The following is a 21,027-nucleotide window of genomic DNA, read 5'->3' as shown; positions in this document are numbered from 1 at the left end:
TAAGGTGCTAAATAAATAGACATCCTTTTTTAGAGAGGTATATGGGTCTTCATTGTCTAAACTATGTCTTTTGTAAAACTTGGAGTTCTTAGGAGCGAAGTAACACGCAGCCAACCTGAAATTTATCTCATTCACTGTTATTTGCAGCCAAATATATTATTTATTTGGGTCCTCTTTTTCAACTTTGACAATTTCATACCACTTCTTATTTATAAGCATTATGACTCTGCCATGCCCTTTACCTGTTTCGTTCCCCTTGTTCCATAGTGAAAATTTCTTGTAGCCTTCAAAATCTGGGACCATGCAGCCATCATGTTTATGTGTTTCGACAAAAATGATAATATCCTTCCCTTCAGCTATGGGCCCCACCCCAAGACCTCTTCTCCATGGATAGCCTCTGCAATTCCAACTCACTACACTTAACTGATCTTGTGGGGCCCCTAATTCCTATTTTTTATTCGAGAGACGCTCTTTGATTTGTGCTTGCCCATTCTGCAACCATGCCCACTTTCCCTCATTTCTCGTTGCCTTTACTTTATCCCACTCCTTTCTTTGCTCATCCTGTTGCGCAAAAGTCAAATCCTCATCCAAATAAAAATGTGAACCTCTAAGTAGTCATCTATTTTTAAGGATCATATTCTTATCCTCTATACTTCTCATTGTAACTCTTATATGTCTATCTCGTCCTCCATTTATCTCCTTTCCTATCCTATTAGCTTGTTGAATACCTCATGTCCACTCCAATTTATCAAGAAGAAAGTCTCTTATTAGCAGGTCGGTTTTCTCTTTTACTCCAAAGTCCTTCAAACCTTTGATAATGATATTTGCTGCCTTGCCACGCCTATCTTGGTCTTCCTTTATTTGTATTTTAATTTTCTGCTCGATAATTCCCTTTTATTTGTTTGTTGATTCACTAACAACTTGAGACCAAGATTTGGCCTCTTCTATCTGTTCCCTTAATTTAGACTCTTTAGTTTCCAAATCAGCTAAGGCCGATTGAATTTCCTTCACTTGGGTAGTCTCCTCTCCTTCTATCAATTCTGGTCCCTTATCTTTATGTAATTTCCATTGTTCTAGTTCTTGTTTTATGTTGCCCAACTCTTATTGTCCTTCTTCCATTTTGATCTGCATATTTGAGATTTGTTCTTTAAGGCCTTTGTTTTCTCTCTCTATTTTCCTTGTGTATTCAATTGCTTCATACACTTTGTTTTCTTCTTCCCAACTCCTTGCTTCCAGTGTCTCAAACCTCTTTTTTACATCCATGAGTTCTTCCACATATAATTCAGAAGACCACAAAAGTGGTGGTGTTGTTGGGTTGTAAAATAAATTTTTGCCTTGTTTATCTTTCATGTCATCAGCTTTGCCTGATAAGTCTACTTCTGCTTGGAATAAATTTGACTCGATGTTCTCCTTAACTTTTGTTTGTACTTGAACCCCCTCTGTTTCGTTCTCTTTATGCCCTGATTGCACCATACCTATTTGATGAGTTAAATTGTTCATTCTCAGAAGAATTGTTGCAAAACGCCTCTTATATGTTTACCTTAACTTCTGAGATTGTCTACGCCTTAAGATAAAAGCTCAAGACATTATAATGGCAATGAAGATATTTCGTTTAATTTGGTCTACATGGAAGCTGAATTGGGATGCCCGACGCATCCTTATCTTCAAACCTGCAATGATTTCTTGATTGAAAGGAATAGAAATCTATTTTGACGTCCAGTAATATAAGAAACTGGTTCTCTAATTTAGAAGCACGAAATTTCATTTATCTGCACTGTTTTATTTGCTACGGCTACAAAAGAGAAATGAACTTCATTTGGTGGATAGGTTGGAAAAGTGGGATAAATAAAAGCCTCGAGCAGAGTATTAGTAGGAGAGTACTACGAGTTTCACTATAATCAACTCCAAGCATAGCTTTATTCATTGGCATGTAAACAGATACCTTCCTTCGCAAACTTCTGTCTCTAAGGAATACATAGTTTACTTTAGTCAGAGAAGAGATCAGTAGTAATACTTTGAAAATGTATGCGCATAAGCCTAAATCTCATCTTTCTGTGTATATATTTCTTCTCGCGAATTACTAAATGCATTCTACATTGGAACAAATTCTTAAATTATATTGTTTTGGGGTTATAAATGTTAAAACAATATTTAAGAACTGACAAGCAACTCAAAGAAAATAAGTGAATTCTTACATTATATTGTTTTGGGGTTATAAATGTTAAGACAATATTTAAGAACTGACAAGCAACTCAAAGGAAATAAGTAAGAAGCAAAGTCATATCTATTACTCTTGTGAACCTCGACATACATTTCATTCTAGAGTGTGATGCCTTCAAGGACAGCAAAGACAGTTATGTGGATACCTTGACAGCTAGCTCTTGGTATAATTTATTCAATGAGGGGTTTGTTGAGAAGCTGGGGCGCTCATCATCACATTGCTTTAAAAGAGGATGGAACTGCAAAAGTCAGTTTGATCGTGTGGCCGGTCCCATAGGTTATTTTTAGCCTCGTGGAAGTTAAAATTTCTTCTTCTTCTACATACTATGAGTGACTATATTATATATCTAAGATATACTATAAATCCTTCTCTTGAATCATTCCAAAACTTTTCTAAGAAACCCTGGCATGACTAAGTAAAGGAATAAAGCTATGTATTACTTGAAGTCTTTCTTTACTTATCGGGCATGACCAATGAATAAAGGTTCTATCTAATCATGATTTATCTCAAAACTGAAAAACATAATAGTCCAATGGTATTGGAAAGTATATTTTAAGAACCAAACTTGGAGGAGCATTTTCTTGCTACCAAGGAAACCTTAAAACTAGATTCCTATGGGTAAAAGGTTGGTGGGCAATAATGTTGAGTTCATTTATATGTAAATGGTGCAAGATTAGCACTTAAATGAACGGGATGTTAAGTGCAGAGATGGCACCTATATGCATGCATGTATTGTGCAAGCATAGCACATGTATGCATTTAAGATGAGAAAGATATTGTCCTACTAGACCCTAAGCCTACCATGGTTAACTTCATGCTTAGGATAAACAGTTTTGATTAAAGTTATGATAGGAGTATTCAACTTTAATAATGAATCTATCTTACAATACCATTCTTTGTTCCAACACTTATGCAAGGGATAATCAAGCAAAGTTGAATTAAGATTCTCAACTAAATATGAATGAGCTTTTCATCTAGTTCGAAAACAAACCTAACCGTTGGCAAGGACAAAATGAAGTGAGAGCAATTTCATAAGCCACTTCTCAAACTTCAACAAAGAACTTAGGGGAAGGTACCACTAGTGGACATAGTTCCAATAGTGGACACCTTTTCGTCAACCCAAGCCCCCAATACTAGATTGCAAAGGAGCCCAACAAATTGATAATGGAAAGTTCATTAATGAATATCACATGTACCAATAGTGGATAATTTTGCACAAATGTCCCAATAGTGGTGCACAAATGGGTCAGTAGTGGTTCACAAATGGGCTAATTATAGTAAAAAAATGTCAAAAAAGGTGATCTACTACTAGGGCATTTGTCCACTACTAGAAATTTTGAGTTATCTACTTTTGGTGCAGAGTTCATGTATGGGTAGACACTTTGAAATGACCACTTTTTAACCTTTCGACACAACGATTTCCACAGCGTGCATCGTCACTACCCAAAAGTCAGATCCCTAGTTATAAGCAATTAAGTCGTGTATGAAGACAACCAAAAATAATAATTTGAAATCCGACGCACGGTTTGAGAGTTCTATGTGCGCGAAGTTAGCTATGTCCACTACTGGTACCCTTCCCCTAATTATAATCCAAAGTGTATGCTAGTTTCAAGTCGAGTAAGGGTGGGTGGACAATTGACTGCACAAATGACATGCTTAGTGAGTATAGTAAAACCTTTGGCCAAGGTGGCACAAAGATATGGTTGCACTGATCAATTCACCAAAACATGATGCAAAAACTAGTCAATGGGTCATACAAATTAGCAAGAGTCTTTAGCATATGACTGACTAGAGTTGTGTAGGTATCTAAACACCATACTCAAATGGCAACTACATCTTACCCTATGTCTGAACCTTCGTGAAGGGTAGAGCCACTTCCGAAAGAAAGATGTGCAAGGGACCACAAGGTCTATGGTTGGAGGCAAAGCACCCTAATGATACTCCCCCTCATGTAGAATATGTCAAGACTTGATTGGGCATTAACACAAACAAGCTAATAAACACTGTAGACTCTAAAACCTTAACAAATTTAAGCTAGTATGTAGAATATGTTAGAAGTACAAATTGGGTTTAATTCTTTTACTTTCATGTTATCTATCTGTCAATACAAATGCTTACATGTCAGATCAAGTTGGAAGGTGTTTTTATGTAAAAAATTTGAATATGCAATTATTGGATAGCTTATCTTTTTATGAAAGATGGATGAAGTTCATTTCTTTTCTTGCAAAGATAGAGTTACTGTTACAATAATTAAGCTAGGCATTGGTTGCTATAAGAGCTGTGAATATTGATTTATTGAAAAAGAAAGATATCCACACTACGATGAAATCCTGGGGCCTATAATGTATTCTAAAGAAACTGGCTCTCTTGTATCATTAATTAGCATGTCTACTCCAACCACATAATCCTTATATTCTACAAGGATAATCGATGAATTACACCTCCATTTAAATCTTAAGCTAGAAAGCATCTACATTATAAGAAATATCACCAGTATCTTCAAATATGTGGTTGCTCTGATTTGCTTGTATCAGATTATTATTCTACAGTGTTTATTATCTTATAATTCGGTTTACCATTTCATTTACATACTGTCGGAATCTCTTCTCAGATAATGTTGACATTTCAGAAAACCAAGGACATCAAACACTAGCATGTCTGTTGTCTGTTCCTTTTTCAGCGTTCTTGCCTGATATAGTTTAGTGTGTTCCCCATTATATCTGTCCAGTTTCAACCCACGCAGTCATTAACAGCTATTGCGTTGTTTCATCACTTTGTTGTACATATATATTCTTGTCAAGTGCTCCTATTTGAAAGCAAGAAATCAACATATGTAAGATTTCTTACTGTTTTAATATCAATTAAGAAATCGATCTCTGTTGTTAATAACATCTATAAAGTCTGACACCTAACACTGCATGAAACAAAAGCTTTTTAAATAGAAATTATCTGGAAATAATCGAATCTTGCGTTAAACCAAGCATCTACAAGAAAAATAAAATATATTCAGTCATGTTGAAATGGCAAATATCTCTGGAAAACAAATAATGCAAAAGCCACATAAACAGAGAGATGTCAAGAAGACTAGGAGCTCTTGATCAAGAATGTAGACATGTCTACAATAATACCAAGCAAATCAAAAACAATAAACGAAAACCTGATGGAAGAGACCGCATTTTTGCATTGAAAAAATTACACTGAAGAAATTATCTATAACTACCAAACAGGGGATATGTTTTAATAGAGAGCAAATATTGCATCATATCAAGCAGTAGAAACATGTGAAGACATTCACTGCATTCAGGAAAATTCCCTAAAGCCATCAGTAAAAGTACTCCAGTTATTCCAGCTCGGCATGGAGAAACCGTTGTGCAGATTGAAGCACAAAATCAAAGGCACTCCAGTTATTCTAGCTCAGCATGGAGAAACCGTTGTGCAGAATGAAGCATCAAATCAAAGGCACTCAAGTTAATCTAGCTCAGCATGGAGAAACCGTTGTGAAGAATGAAGCCCAAATCAAAGGCATAAATCAACAATTTTCATCCATAACGGGGTGCAAGTATGGCCCTGTCTATCGAATACTGCTGCTCTAAGTCACCTAGCAGTCTGTTATGTAGAATCATAGATAATATTTGTCTTAGCCCATTCCTTAAAATAATAGTGAAGGCCAAAGGTCTTGGCCAATTTGCATCTGCTGAATAAAGAGATGATAATATAATTCACCAGAATTCTAATTTCTTATTTATTATAAACAACTTATTATAAATCCAGGCAGGTTTGTGTAGTTACAAACTCAGGAAATGAGTTAATCAGTTACCAGCTTCTTACGTCAATACTGTAACAGCGTGTGAGTTCAGACATCAGTGTGGAGTCTAGTTAGAGACTTCTGCTGTTTAGCTGAGTATGACCTGTTAGTTGATAAGGTAAAAACAACAATGCAAGTGACAAGAAAAATTGAATTAAGAAGAAACCTGTAAACTGAATTGGTCTTCCAAGTTATAATTTAGTAAACCTTCCGCAATACATATCAAGGAGATTCTGCACGATGTGTATCTTTTTTGCAAAACCCAGTGGCACTACTGATAATTTAATAGCTACCATTACTGCAGCATCTATTATTAAGGTTGGCAGCTTTAACTATTCATGCGAGATTAGAAATCATCTAGGAATGTAATACTGTATCTTTAAACTCTACTGGGCTTGCTGTACTTGCTACCTCCTTATTCATTTAAGGACCGCAACACCATAACAAAACAATTGCATAAAAATCGGACAACTGTTAAAATATGCATCACTGCCAAGAGACGTTGCACATAAATACACTTCCTGATATTTATTCATGCTAAATGGTTATAGCATATCGTATTTATAACTTAAGACCAAAGAAATGTGAAAGAGGGTTGTTACATGTCTAAAATACAAGAACCTAAATAAATTTGTTTGACATGGGATGTCAATTTTATCTCCCAACTTGAACTTCGAGAGGCCTAACAGACAGGAGTCTTCGCCTCCTCTTTCTTTCTGGAGTGAATCCGGATCCAGATCCAAGAACTTTTCTGCTTGTGCCAGCAGAATAATTTCCATTGTTGGGTGTTTCTAACCTTTTAGAACTTTCTAACCTTTGTCTACTGCCATTTTTTCGCTTAGAGGACAATAATTTATTAGACCTGCCAGATTCTGGAGATCCATTACTACTATCCTTATTTTCTATTATTTTAATACCTGCTTGATGATCCAAAGGGGATTTATTTTTGCTCTTTTTAGACACTTTCACTGTTGGAGATGCCATTGACGGTGCTCTGTATTTAAGCATTTCCTTATGCCTTCTACTACTACTCAAAAGCCTTACAAAGAATGGCTTTTCTGCAGTGAAGCAAAAGGATTGACCCGTCAACATACCCTTGTCAAGATCCACATTGCCATTATTTACCTGCATTGCAGGACAAATTAGTGATCTAGAGCAATAGATATTTCCGAAAACTCAAGGTATGTAGAACTTGCGCACCATATAAAAATGTAACTTCTAAGTTTTCCATGCATACTATTAAACACAGCTTCTATACGTTCAATGTTCAGTACAAACATTACACCACCCAAATTATACCAACATAGATGCACGGTGCAAACAAAGGTTACCAGCTGTAGAAGTGCTGCAAATGTCCTTGCAACTTCATGCTTTTCTTTGCCACTAACTAGCTCTGTAAAAGATTTCTGATCTCCAACTCCCTGGTCTGATGAGAATTGATCCAGCACCCTTTCGCCATATATATGAATGTCAAAAGGAGGATGGCAATCCTACAACAATGGTTGTGATATTTTACAGTTAAAATAGCAAATTTGTGAAGTGATACTACAGATCTGTACCATAACTATGCCAAGTTGTAGAATATATCTTGTGAATTGGCGATTTCAAAAGGTGAAAGGAAGTACAGTTGAAATACTGAAAATAATCTTACTTGCTCTTCAAGATTCTTTTCAATTTTTTGCTTCCAACTTGAAACTCTGTTTGCTAGGTCTGTCTGCTTTTCAGAAAAATTGCGCAAAACAGCATCCTGCAAAAAGAGTGGTTTTGATCCATACCATTTATTTAAAGACCACGAGTGCGGAATTCAAGGAAAAAAGAAACATAAGTTACTCTGTTCACAATAACATAGAACTGTAACCAAACAGACGTTACTTGGCTAAACAGAAAAATCAACACCTTGAAAATTTTCTGGTCACAGTTTTTTATGCTTTATTCAGGTAACATAATTTGAATTTTGAGATGTAAACAAAGAAACTTCAGCCAAAAAAAATATATCTAATTACAAACCATGAAGTCACAAAAGAGAATTTAACTCTAGTAATCAAAAAGAACCCAAACCAATTGCATAGTCCACAGGGTATTCTAGAGACAGATGGACAAAATGCACATTGTCCAGCAAACCATTAGTAATAATTAAATAAGGCACCTGATGGTCTACACATAAACACCCTTCTCCCAGACTCATGTGGATGCTTGTATTTGCACTTCAGCTTCTGTTCGAAATAAAAGATGTAACCTGGCATACAGCAAAAGTGATTGTTTGAAACAATTTTGTTTTAATGGGGTACATACAGAAATGAAAACCTGGGAGTATGGCTATGGCTCTACAATTAAGTTGATCTGCCTGCAACTTCATTCACAGTTGCCATTCCAAAGAATCTTCAATAAAACAATCAGACAATTGCCTTATAATATATTAATAATCCATCTTTGTTCGTAAATCTTGTTTTGTGTTTTTCCTCAAAAGCAGATAAGCCTTAAATTGTACGATCTCACTTCCTCTTGCTTAAAATTGTCCTATCATGACTATGGTCATAGGCATCTGATGGTCTACACTTAAACACCCTTCTCCCAGACTCATGTGGATGCTTGTATTTGCACTTCAGCTTCTGTTCAAGATAAAGGATGTAACCTGGCATACAGCAAAAGTGATTATTTGAAACAATTTTGTTTCAATGGAGTACATACAGAAATGAAAACATGGGAGTATGGCTATGGCTCTACAATTAAGTTGATTTGCCTGCAACTTCATTCATAGCTGCCATTCCAAAGGAACTTCAATAAAACAATCAGACAATTGCCTTATAATAATCCATCTTTGTTCATAAATCTTGTTTGTGTTTTCCCTCAAAAGCAGATAAGCCTTAAATTGTATGATCTCACTTGCTCTTGCTTTAAATTGTCCCATCATGACTATGGTCATAGGCTAGAATCATAGATATTGAAATTACAAGATTTTGGGAGTTATCAGATATCCAGCACCCTATATGTAAAAACAAGAAGCCAGATTAGCAAGAGTCAATTTTATCAGGTTGTTTTATAGCTTAGTTACCGTTCTTGGTACTAGTTTGGTTTTGGGTTTGGATCCATCAGTTCAATTCATGCAAGCAGCCAAAAAAAAAAATGGGGTTTGGGTTCATCAATACAAAAAATATAAAAAATCTTACACATAAACCATGCATAAAATGCTATATTACCAGGTTCTTCACCATAGTACCCTGAGTCCACTTTGAAAATGTTCAGGTCCAAGAGTGGCAACAGAAGTGCCCCGGCCGCCTCAAGTTCCTTGTGTGCAGGTACATGGATCACATACCTGCAGGGAATTTGGGGTGGCCAGGGCACTCTCTACACGCTCACAGATGCTCCTGCAGGCACATAAATCAATTAAAAAACACTTTAAAGTTTAAAATGAAAAAAGTGCATAAAAAGCCCTACAATAGGGGTGTTATAGGGCTTTTTTCGCCACCCTTATTAGGTTACTCCCAGGTGCTGACCACCATTAGCAGATTTTTAAAAGTGCTTATCTGGGAAATCTTCACCTCCAGTTTCACTACCCTTCCAGGAGTTTCAGATTGCAGACCAAAACAAGTAAGGATTCATCCGAGGGCAAAATTGTTGTTGCTGATCAGTTTTCAGACTGCCAGTGTCAAAATCAGGTCAGATCTGCTGGCTGTCCAAACTCCACCCCAGTGCACTACCGTTCCAGGAGTTTCAGATTGCAGACCAAAACAAGTCAGGGCTCATACAAGGAGGGCGAAATTGTTGTTGCTGATCAGTTTTTAGACTGCCAGTGTCAAAATCAGGTCAGATCTGCTGGCCTCTGGACATCCTAACTGCAACCCAGATGCACCAAACACCAAATCCCAGTTATACAACCCTACCAAACCAGTGGACCCTCGCTCACACACTTAGAACTGGGCTTATCATCAGATCAGATTAGAGGCAAATTTAACTTACAGGCAGCAAACATCAGGATTATTAGCAGGGAAGACCTGAGAGGGTAGACTCAAACAGGGAAACGATATTGCAATCAAGTCATACATCCCTACCAGCAGCAGATCCATCACCATTTTCTAATTAAGGGGATAAACATTGTGGCCAGACAGACCCAGACACGCAAACTTTCCCTAACAGCAGAATTTAAGACTTGTATCAAAATTATTTTATATCAGCAGATTGGAATTAGTTGTTTATTAAGCTGTGTTACTGTATAAATTTCAATCAATTCTGAGAGAAAAGAAAAGGTCTCTCTGCCATGGAGGATTGCTTATGTTGCTGAGATTTAAATTAAATGTATGATCTGAAATAGTCCTCTCTCTCTCTCTCTCTCTCTCTCTCTCTCTCTCTCTCTCTCTCTCTCTCTCTCCCCTTTGCGTGTGTTTGTGTGCCTCAGCACCTCCAAACTCTACTACCTAGGCCCATAATATTCTAAAATCAAGGACTGTTTCTGTTAATGCTGCCTAAGGGCTGTTAGCGTAAAGGACCAGCACCCTTGTTTTGCTGCTTACTAATATCAAAAACATCTAGATCCTCATCATAGCATGGATATGTCAATAACAAGCAAAAAGCAACTATGCTTAACAGGATACACAATGCATGAAATGATCAAGCTACTGCAAAGTTTAGTAACTATGAAACCAATCGACACAATTTTACTATCCCCATAAATGAGCATGCTACAATGTACTAATTTCCACCAATAATGCACATAAGCTCAATAGTTTTCGCAAAAATAAGTGCATATCATTACCATATGTGCAAAACAAAGATCTTCAAAGTTTCCCCCACCATCCAAATCCTTCTCATGATAGGTAGCACCATCAAGCCCAGCAAGATTGTCACCATTTGAAAACTGTTGCAAAAGATGAAAACTAAGAACTTCCCCAATCTACATAACAAATAATTACAGTTTTTTTGCAAATGCCAAATTGGTTTACCTCTCTAACCTTAACAGGGATGTCCATGTCCACAAAGTCATTACCAGAAGCCCCAACATGGTCTTCAAATGCAGCATCATCTTGAATGCCATCATCTCTGAACCCAAAACTCTCATCACCATCATCACCATCAACACCATCATCACCAACTCCAGAAGCATGAAAAGGAGTTTTTTCGTTCAAACCAAATGAACTTCTTAGCTGAGACAAAGCACAAAAAAAAAATTAACATTAGGAAATCCCATGTGAATGACAACCATAAAATTTTTGTGGTATAGAAAAAACCTTTTCATAAATTGGAGGTGACTGTGAGTCTTGTTTTCCATGACAACCGTGTTTCCACGACTCAGAGACATTTTGAAACCCTGGACAAACTGTGCCAAATCTTCTTGCTAAGGGAAACTCAAGTGCCGATCTAACCTGAGTACTTTCCTTCGCTTTTTGTCTCTTATTTAATAAACCTACAAGGCAATAAAGCCACAAGATCAATCAAAATTTGCCCAGCTCAGTAACATGTTACTGTTACTTCTGTGCCAGAAATTCTCTAGCAAATGCTACCTCTGGAGCTTCACCTCGTCTATATGGTTTTACAGGTAAATCCCCACATTCATGGGGATTCAAGGGTTTCCAAGGATCATCTTCTTCCTCAGAAAAATCATCTTCTGGATCAGCAGGCCCTCCAAAAGTATTTGTATTAATGTCAATGTGTGGTGTATCAAAGTTATTGGTTCCATCATTCCCAAGATCCTGTGTATCAAAAATAGACTGGTTACAATTAGCAATGGTTCCCTGCCCATAAGCCACATCATCAAAACTGGGTCCCTTTACTATACTGTTCCCTTTTGAAAGTCCAGATTTCTGGGTAGATGCAACTCTTTTGCCTGGCGTAGAAAATTCATTTCTGGGAGTCCTTGGAGTCCTATGGCGTACAGAACCAGAAGGCTGACTTGGAGTTCCCTTGGAAAATGCATTATTTAAAAGTTTATCGACAGCATCAGCATCACAAGGATCCAATAGAAGAAAATCCCTATGAAGGCTGCTAGTGGCAATCTGCAATCAAAGAAAAAGAGCTATAGATATTAGTAAATGCAGAAACTTAGTGGATTCCTAGACAAAACCTGTACAACATGAAGTTAAAAGTAAATCATCACAAAAATAGAGAACCTGATAAGCAGCAAGCTCGCCTGCATCACCGGCAACATCTGCACCTTCCCCTTCTAAAACAAGTAAACTTGCAGGTGGCTTGGTTACAGGAGTCAATGCACTAGCTTCAAATCCCTCATCATCAATGTCAATGTTTGTTTCCTCTGAATATCCATGAAACACAGACATATCAATAAGAATATCAAATAAATATTAACTGCATTACAGTATAAAATACAAGAACGCATACCTTCTACATCATCCAAATTCAAAAATTCCTCCTCTCCCTCCTCCTCTAAAACATCAACATCATTACCATCTGCTTGGACGGAACCCTTCTCCTGCTGCACTTGTCTGTTCCCACCAAGACACAGGATAATTGATATTACATTAATGAGAATATACAACTAAAACCTATTTTTCAGCAAAAAAGTGTTTTGTTAATCAGTTTATAACTTTATACCATGTAGAAGACCAATCTTAAGCATTTATAGATTTTAGCACCATGCCAACTCATAATACTGGCATATAAAGTCAAATGTATAGGAAAGAATGCAAGTAATATTTTCAATGTAGCGAACATCTCTCAAAAGTACTCTCACCAAAAGGGGTTTAGCATGCCCAACAAGAATCATTTACATTCAATGGGTAATGGTAGTTAACAAACAATTCTCCGTTGGCAAAATCATAATTTCAGTAATTTAAAGTTTAAACTAATAATGGACATCAACAAAACAGGGCAGATGTCAACTAACTGTGCAGAAACTGAGAAGGCAATTGAAACTCCTAACAGAAACATAAATGAAGGTAGTCAATTTGTTAGACAGAAGTTTAGTTAGTAAATTAAGATCAACCAGATGTTGAAATAGATTAACCCTACTATAATTCAAAGATCAGCTGCATACTATAATAACAGCTAGTCAAACGAACCTTAAACTAATAAGTCAAGTAAATCACCCAGTCAAATAGGCGAACAAGATTACAAGCAAAATTACGAAGTTACTACTATAGATAGTGATGAACCAATATGATTATCAAGGTTAGCTCAAGATGACAATTTCTAGATGAGGATCCATAATTAGTAAATTACAATATTTTCACAATTATACACTCGAGAATAGGCTAGCCCACTTTATTTTTATTAATTCAATCACTGTAAAGTTGTTGGTATGTTACTTGTATGATGAAATGTAAGATGCCTGCCTTTATAAACAATGATATTTGGATGTCAAAATTAATTTGCCTCGATACAAATCATGTGTTCAATTTCAGTACAAGCTCCATGGATCTTAAAAGTAAGTTAGTTCTCTAAAAATCTTCTGTAAGAGTATAAAATGCCCTCCTTTTGAGAAGATGTGCTTACAGAAACAAGAAGCTCAAGTGATTTATCTGAATTATAATATTATTTAATCTGTAAGAGTTTAAATTATTTATTTTTGTTTAACATGTAATATAAGTGCAGGAACACATACTGAACATGGTTGACCAATTGACCCTTATATTGCAGCATACTAGTGGCCCAATAGGTAGCAAATCCTTTGCATGAAAATTTACTTTAGTCTGAATCATCAATAGGATCCTGTTAATTCATTGCTTATGTAACTTTGCATGCCTTTGTCATCTGCACATTATCAAAGCATTTAAATTCTGGTTTTGCTCTACTTTGCATGTACTAGTCATCTGAACACTATCAAAGCATTGTAGATTCAGCTCATTTGTTTGGATTATTCTCTTAAACCACAATATATGCATTTCCATGCTAGGACTATCATCATGTTCAGGTTAGCAGTTTCTTAATTGAAATTGTATCCCCACGTTAGCATCACATCATGACACATTAAGTATCCACCTCACCTGTCAGTTAGGATTTCATCTTACCAATGTTAACCGAGGACATGTCCCCGACCCCTCTTGACACATCCCCGATTCCGGTAGATCACAGGGACTGGGGGACAGGTCAGGGACATCCCCTAGCTGCCCCCAAAATCTGGAAAAAGGCAAGAAATGCCCCGGAAGTGCAGGGATGGCAGCGATTCTCAAAGAAGATGACCAGCCATCCCCCTTTTCCCAGCACGTTTTTTCTGTTTTTTTTTAAAACTCAAATGCTTTAATGTTTTGTTTTCATATCATAATTAAAAGTGAAACTTGTAGCCTTTGGGCATTTTGCTGTAACTTGTATGCTAATTTTTAATATCACATGCATACTAACAATGAATTCTGAGAGCAATTTGAATTAAGGTGTGAGTTTTGCTGATTTGTTTGACTTTAACTCTCATGTGAACTCTCAATTTAACACAATGTTATAAATTAAGGTTCTATAATGTATATATAAGTGATCTATAAATGGTATCAAATGAATATTTAAAATTTCCCCATATATTATAATTTTCCCTATTTTTTATATAGTTGTCCCCTTTGCTGTCCCCTAAGTTGCTGAATCGTAGGGTTTTTTGAGAGATTCCGGGTAGGAAATGTACCGGTATCGGATTCTGAAACAAATCTCCTGTGGGTACATCCAGGGTTCACATTTTTAGATGCCAAAATGTTTCTGAAATGTTTAGTGATTCTAGTTTGAGCTTTTTGATATTCTTACGACCTACAGTGCTGATTAGTGAACTCAAAACTTATTTATCATTAGATTCTAGTTCGATCTTTTTGATGTTGAAAACTGAATTTAAATTAATATGTTATGTTTCAAAATTTGAAATTTGTAATGGTTCTGTTTAGCATATGTATTGGTATATGACATTCTAAACTTAATTCTATTTTTTAGCTACATATATATACATACATACAATAAATGTACCGAAAATGTACCCAACCCCAAAAATAATTTCTGTCGTACCGGTGTTTTGTACCCACATACCCTTATCTGATTCGGCAACTTAGGCTGTCCCCAAAAATGGCTAGAAAATTCGAGGACTCTGAAATGCGTCTCCCCATCCCCTACCGTCCCTATCCCAAAAACTCAAGGTAACATAGCATCTTACAAAATGTAGTCTTCAATAAATAGAGAACTTGAGATACATTTCTCAATTAATGATTGGGTAGATCCTCTGATTATGGTAAAGAAGGCACAAAACTATCGTTACAAGGAGACTTGTACCCTAAAGCTTGATACTCATCACCTAAATCGGAAACAAGTTCAATCTTGGAAACACATATCAGAATGTCTCCAAACACTAGGAGATTTCAGATGAAGTTTCTTTGAGACTCTAAGCATATCCTATTAGCATCCCTTGAAATTTGGAAAAAGAACTATAAGATTTCTCAAATATATGTTACAACTTAAACTAAGTTTTCTTGAAGTGCTGATATGTAAAAGCTAAAAGAACTTAAATAGACTTACGATTTCCTACTTCTTAATGAAAATTTACAAATTTATTGTAGCAAAAAAATTTCTTATCAAAATCCAAAGAGGTAATGGTAAGAAGGAAAAAAATAATAACGCTTAATATGTGTATATGCATTGATATTTTATCAATTGATTAATCTCCAAGGCCTCTGTATGGTGTTCTTTAAAATAATGGCATTCCCTTCCCAATATTTGTCTGTCATGTCCAAGTGATTATAGTTTTAAAATATTTTTTATCATGATCATGATTATTAAATATCAATCTAATTAACCTTTGCTTTCATTGACATTCATTTCAATGCTTTGAATGTTAACTTCTATCTTCCTTTTTTTGAGCATTTTAGTATCTTACATGCTTTAAACTTGCATATATTACACATGGGCAAATTTTGGGAATTCAATGTAATGTCCCCACTTTGAAATACATTTTAATGATAAATGATAATAATAAAATTAAATTTGAAATATAAAAGAATATAATTAAATTTTAATCAAGTTAATGAATGGTCAAAGGCATGAAATGAAAAGTTGCGACTCCCTCAAACATGAGATATAAAAGAGAGAAGAGAACCTCATTGAAGGGGATAATTTGGGAATCAGAAGAGCAGATCTGATTGTGAAAGGTTGTGTCCCTTTCAAAGGGCAGAAGTAATGAAGAGTTGCACTTTTTCAAAGGGTGCTAATGGTGAAATGGTGTGTCTCCTGCCAAAGGGCATACATTGACTGGCATAGAATTATTGTGTTATAGCAGACTTTGACTGGCTGGGTTGGTCAGCTTCTCATTGGCACCTTGCTGTTATATGGTGGTTGTTGGCTGTGGACCTGGTGGCCTCCTTGGCACCAGCATCTTGGGGTGATAGCCCACTTTTTGTTTTATGGTTCCTGGCCTTGCCAGGTATATTATCAAAAAAAAAAACTGTAAGAAAACTAGCTGGAGCTGATTTTGTCGAATAATAATATTATTACAGAATCATTATAACTTAAATATCACAGATAATGTTGATTTGCTGGAGCTGATTCGAATCTGGATGCCCTAGGATGCGAATGTACTGAAATACAGGCGTGTCTGATTGAAAATCTGTAAACCTTGACCACAAATTGTAAAATTCCACAGAGGAAATTCTAAACACAAAGATGCACATGGTTTGCAATCAAAAGTAAAAATGACATTGCAGGTATTTGGCATTTTATTTAAATAAAAACAGCATATTACAAAAAATTAGAAAAAATAGAGTTGAAATTTCAGGAAAAAGGTAGTCGAAAAGGGAAAAATCATGGCTAACAGGTCTTTTGCACTGACATCATGTAATTTTGGACCAAAAAACAGACAGGAGAGCGAGATACAAGATCTCACAATTTATCACAACAATTTCCAGCTATCTGCTTCTAGGGGTTGGATAACCCATTGGAGAAAGAAAGGAAGGCAAGAACAAAAAATGTGCTGAACACTAACTATTTCACATTTCTAGGATGAAGAAACAATGAAGAACAAACCTGAGAAGTTTTCGTCAAGGAAACTAACAAATAATCCAAAGATTTCAAGTTCAGTATACACTCACTTCTTCTGGGCAATGAATTCCAATGCTTGCACGACAAGAGAATACAGGTATTCAACCTTCCTGCTGTATATCTGAATCGATCCTTGTATCAATAGAGCAGCTGTAAAGCACAATGATTGTATTAAAACAAAATGTTTTGTTAACCAAGTTTTACAAGAAAAACATAATCATGAAAACAAAAAAGTTCAAGAAACACTTTAACAATAATCAAAAAGTTGCCTAAATTTAGATGAAGCCCTGCATCAATACACAAAAAGCAAGATGTGTATTAACAGAACTCCTGAAATTAACACCAGTTATTAAAGCAAGCAAGAAAGGATGTGAGCTTACTTTTCCTAATGCACAACACACCAATGTTTGTTGCAATGGAGTTTCCAAAACCTCCTGCAAGTGTTATGATCTTTAATATAAGAATATTTGTCAAACAAAGATATCATGAGATTGTGCGTTGGAGAGGAAAATTGCATGTAAGTTGGGGAGGGGCTAGGGGAAATTTTCTAACTTAAAATGCAAACTCTGAGGCCACGGATATTAGTTTTACATTTACAGAGTGAGGTCTTTCATTGGGTTAGATGTTGGCGGTGGATAATGGAATTCAATTGGTCATCATTTCAGACAAAGACAGTTCTTTCTCTCCTTAAACATGTTTATAAATGTTTTCAGTTATGTTATTCTTGACAGAAAAAAGTTAGAGAAAGGCAATTGTTTTTACAAGTCTAGACTCTATAACTGGTGGCAAATCTTTCCAGTTCAGAAAAACGTAGCAATGGCTATAGTTTGTCAAAAAATATAGAATTCACTGATAATACTTGCAAATCTGCAAATCTTGGTGGAACTAGAAAATTTACACATATTCTATATAATAAATTGGTAAATAATTTCTGAAACACTTTATGGTTTGTGAATATAGTCTTTTAAACTTTGGTGACCAAATAGCCATGTGTTGAAAGTGATACTCGTCATTTCTGTCGTAATAGATTGCTGCAGGTAGAAAGATATTGTGTTGCACAGAAAATAAGGGTTTCAGTGTTTAATAGCTTGCCTGCATGAAAGACCCTGGATCAAACTCAGCAAATGGGACCTCGAGTGTTACAAAGAAATGTATGTAATGTCTCACACAATACAGGTCCATCTCAAAGGTTGTATAATGCATCATTAATATTGGTATACACGGTTAATTTTTTATTAAAAGAATAAAGGGAAAAAGAATTAAGAATAAGAGTTGCTCTATGGCAATACCAACAAAAGACCCTGATTAATTGTTGTTGGATTGAAGATGGCTGGACAGGGCAATGGGACGTGGGATAAAACAGTTCCACTGGTAGCTCTGAAGAGCAACCACAATACTGAGTGTTGACAAATCAGTAAATGCCCATAGCCCAGCACACTGAGAATGTTGCACATTGCCCTCATGTAAAACTTTTATCACTTTTTCCATAAAATTCGAGCATAAGTAGAGAGAAACACATTGTGGATCTAAGGCAATAAACTCCAGAACTATGGGAAGTGCAGATGCCATTATAACCACAGCCAACTGAAGATGTAGAGATATGGTATAGCTATAGTGGCCGCCATTGCAAATGAAAGTACACGGACCTTGATAATATGTTGTTGAAGACTATTGGAAGTGGGATAAAACAGTTCCTTCCCTGGCTCTTGAAAGCAACCACAGCATAGAATGCTGACAATTTGAGGAAAGCCCGTAGCCCAACACACTGTTAATGGTGTAGGTTACTCTTACGTAAAGGGTTTATAATTACGTAAAGGGTTTACAAACATTGGCAACTCTATTCAAGATTACACTAACCAAGCAGAAGAAAAGAATGCCGAGTGTTGAGCGCACCTTGAGCAAAATTCAGAGAGGAGGAACCTGAACCGTCTTGAAAAAGTGAAGTGACGGCCAGATGGTTCAAGTAATTCTGAAGCTCTGCGCTGACGTCCACCGCCCAGTTTGCTGCAAGATCTCTGTTGTTGGGCTGCAGCAGCTGTACCAACCTCCTCAACAAGCTCTCTCTTTCTCCTTCTCCTTCTTCATCTCCTTCTCCCTCCAAGTATTCTTTATCGTTTCTCATTTTAGGAAACCCTCCATGTTCATACCTGTCGGCCATTCATCATTTTTATTTCTTGTTTTACCAGGAAAAACCATAAAGAAGCTGCTGCCCTGCTCCTGCTACTCCTCCTGCTTCAACCTGTGCCAAATGTAGGTCCACCACTTCTGTTTTCACAGCCGATTGGACACCAATCTCACCACAACCAGGAAAGCACGCTTAGCAAGGAAAATGAAAAGAATATACTGCCTTCTCTGATAAATTTTTAATGTGGACTTTTCCCGCTCTCGCCCTCACTCTTTGTAATCCAATCTCTTAACCATTTTAATGAATGTAAGTTTGAATTGCCTATCCATTTTATTGTGCCTATGTGCCACGCTGGCGAGGAAAAACGCTCCGGGCCCAACGACTAAGTTTTCAACGCCTCTGTTTTTTTGCTTAATGATTTTTTGAATATCAAGTTTGATGTATCAAATTAGATGAAATGGAAATGGAAATGGATAATATTCAGTGATTTATTTTTTGGTTTATAGAGATTGCTTGAAGTATATGGTATTACTCCGTATTTCATGGAGGAAGTACCTAACCTGCTATAAACGAGATGTAAAAATCTGATGTACAAACCCTATCGCTTGCAGGATTTGAACTTATGATCTCTCTTTCGAGAGTAAGTTTTCTACCATTTTGATGACTCAAAAGTACAAACAAGGTGTAGTTTTAAGAAAAGGATCCCCTTTACTCTTTAGTGGTATAGCTATCATTATTAATCGGTTTTACTTTGTTTTTGCTTCATTTTTTGTTTTGTTTGGACTTTGGTGTGTAATTTATTTTACCCATTTTTTCAAGCTTTGTATCCGTGCTCTTGAGGGAGAGATCACAAATTCAAATCCCATTGTGGATAAGGTATATACGCCTCATTTGTAGTGCAATTAGGTGTCTCCCGCAAGGAGTACAAGGTAGTCCCATATTGTTGTAAGCCATTTGTAGACCCATATACAGATTGATGACATCGTGAACTATAAAGGATCCTTTCATTTCCTTTCCTTTCCTTTCCTTTAATAGTAATGTAGATGCTTATTCATCCAAAATTAATTAATTAATTAAGTTAATCTTCACTCTTATGTAACATATTTTCCCACTTGGTTAGTGGCATGATCACTCTAATGTTACTTGTGTATAGTTATCATTTATAGTCTTTTTTGTCATTCAATTAGTTGTAAATAGGTTGATTGATCTTTGCGTACTAGTCACCCATGTCTTTCTAGTGGTGCAATGGTCTTTCTTGTCATTCATCTAGTCATAATGTTGCTTGTTCCTTCCTTGTCGATCACTTATGTCTTTCTAGTGGTGCAATAGTCTTTCTTATCATTCATTTAGTGATAAATGGGTTGGTTGTTCCTTTCTTATTGTTCACCTATGTCTTTCTAGTGGTACAAATGGGCCCTTCTTATAAGACGCAATTAATGCACTCACAAGGCTCACACTTTTTGTCAAGGAGTGGTTTGCAAACTTGATTGTCCAATATTCTAATGTTTCAACTTCTAGGAGTCCTTGGAAGGAGAAGACAATGCTCTCACTATTCTAATTAATCAAAGGGGACTATTGAAATGAACCTATTAAATAAATCCTTAGATTTATTAATAAGTAGATGAAAGGGAGAATTCAATCAAATTGCCTAATGAATTCAATTAAATTAGGAAGGGGTATTAATTAAATAATTGCTTATTTAATTAATTATCTTCAGACCATTTTTAGGTGTATACATTTTGCCCCTCTTTGAAGTGAGGTGTGATGACACGTTGATTCAAAGAATAATCTCATTTTGATGATGATATTGGTTTGATAGGATGCCCCAGCTATTGATTGATAAATTGTGATATGATGATGCCCCCTTGGGAGATCAATTGAGATAATTGACCTTTGGAGTGTTTGGATCTTTGCGAAATTGATATCCCGATT

At 36.1% G+C, this 21,027-nt stretch overlaps 1 protein-coding gene across 2 annotated transcripts; it reads right to left on the bottom strand.

Moving 5' to 3' along the window:
• Positions 1-6,528: 6,528 nt before the first annotated feature.
• On the bottom strand, positions 6,529-19,405 carry LOC131048319 (condensin-2 complex subunit H2). Of its 2 annotated transcripts, none has more exons than XM_057982230.2 (11): positions 18,864-19,405; positions 17,021-17,120; positions 12,357-12,460; positions 12,128-12,270; positions 11,536-12,013; positions 11,249-11,424; positions 10,973-11,164; positions 10,777-10,878; positions 7,678-7,773; positions 7,358-7,516; positions 6,529-7,151 (listed from the first exon to the last, which is right to left on the bottom strand). In XM_057982230.2, the coding sequence occupies exons 1-11, from the start codon at positions 19,126-19,128 to the stop codon at positions 6,681-6,683; spliced, it is 2,286 nt and encodes a 761-aa protein (XP_057838213.1). In that variant the 5' UTR covers positions 19,129-19,405; the 3' UTR covers positions 6,529-6,680. The 2 variants fall into 2 exon arrangements, with proteins under 2 accessions (XP_057838213.1, XP_057838212.1); XM_057982229.2 differs by having other exon boundaries at positions 10,964-11,164; positions 18,864-19,404.
• Between the last annotated feature and the right edge of the window lie 1,622 nt (positions 19,406-21,027).

This window comes from Cryptomeria japonica, chromosome 3 (assembly GCF_030272615.1).
Source record: "Cryptomeria japonica chromosome 3, Sugi_1.0, whole genome shotgun sequence".
Taxonomy (NCBI): domain Eukaryota; kingdom Viridiplantae; phylum Streptophyta; class Pinopsida; order Cupressales; family Cupressaceae; genus Cryptomeria; species Cryptomeria japonica.
Note: the sequence above shows the minus strand (reverse complement) of the source record. Positions and strands in the feature narration are given on the sequence as shown.

Coding starts and splice junctions, on each gene's coding strand:
- LOC131048319 (XM_057982229.2), bottom strand. CDS start 19,128: ATGGCCGACAGGTATGAACATGGAGGGTTTCCTAAAATGAGAAACGAT. Junction 12,271..12,356: donor GAATTTGGATGATGTAGAAG/GTATGCGTTCTT, acceptor ATGGATATTCAG/AGGAAACAAACATTGACATT. Junction 10,879..10,963: donor TCCCTGTTAAGGTTAGAGAG/GTAAACCAATTT, acceptor CTTTTGCAACAG/TTTTCAAATGGTGACAATCT.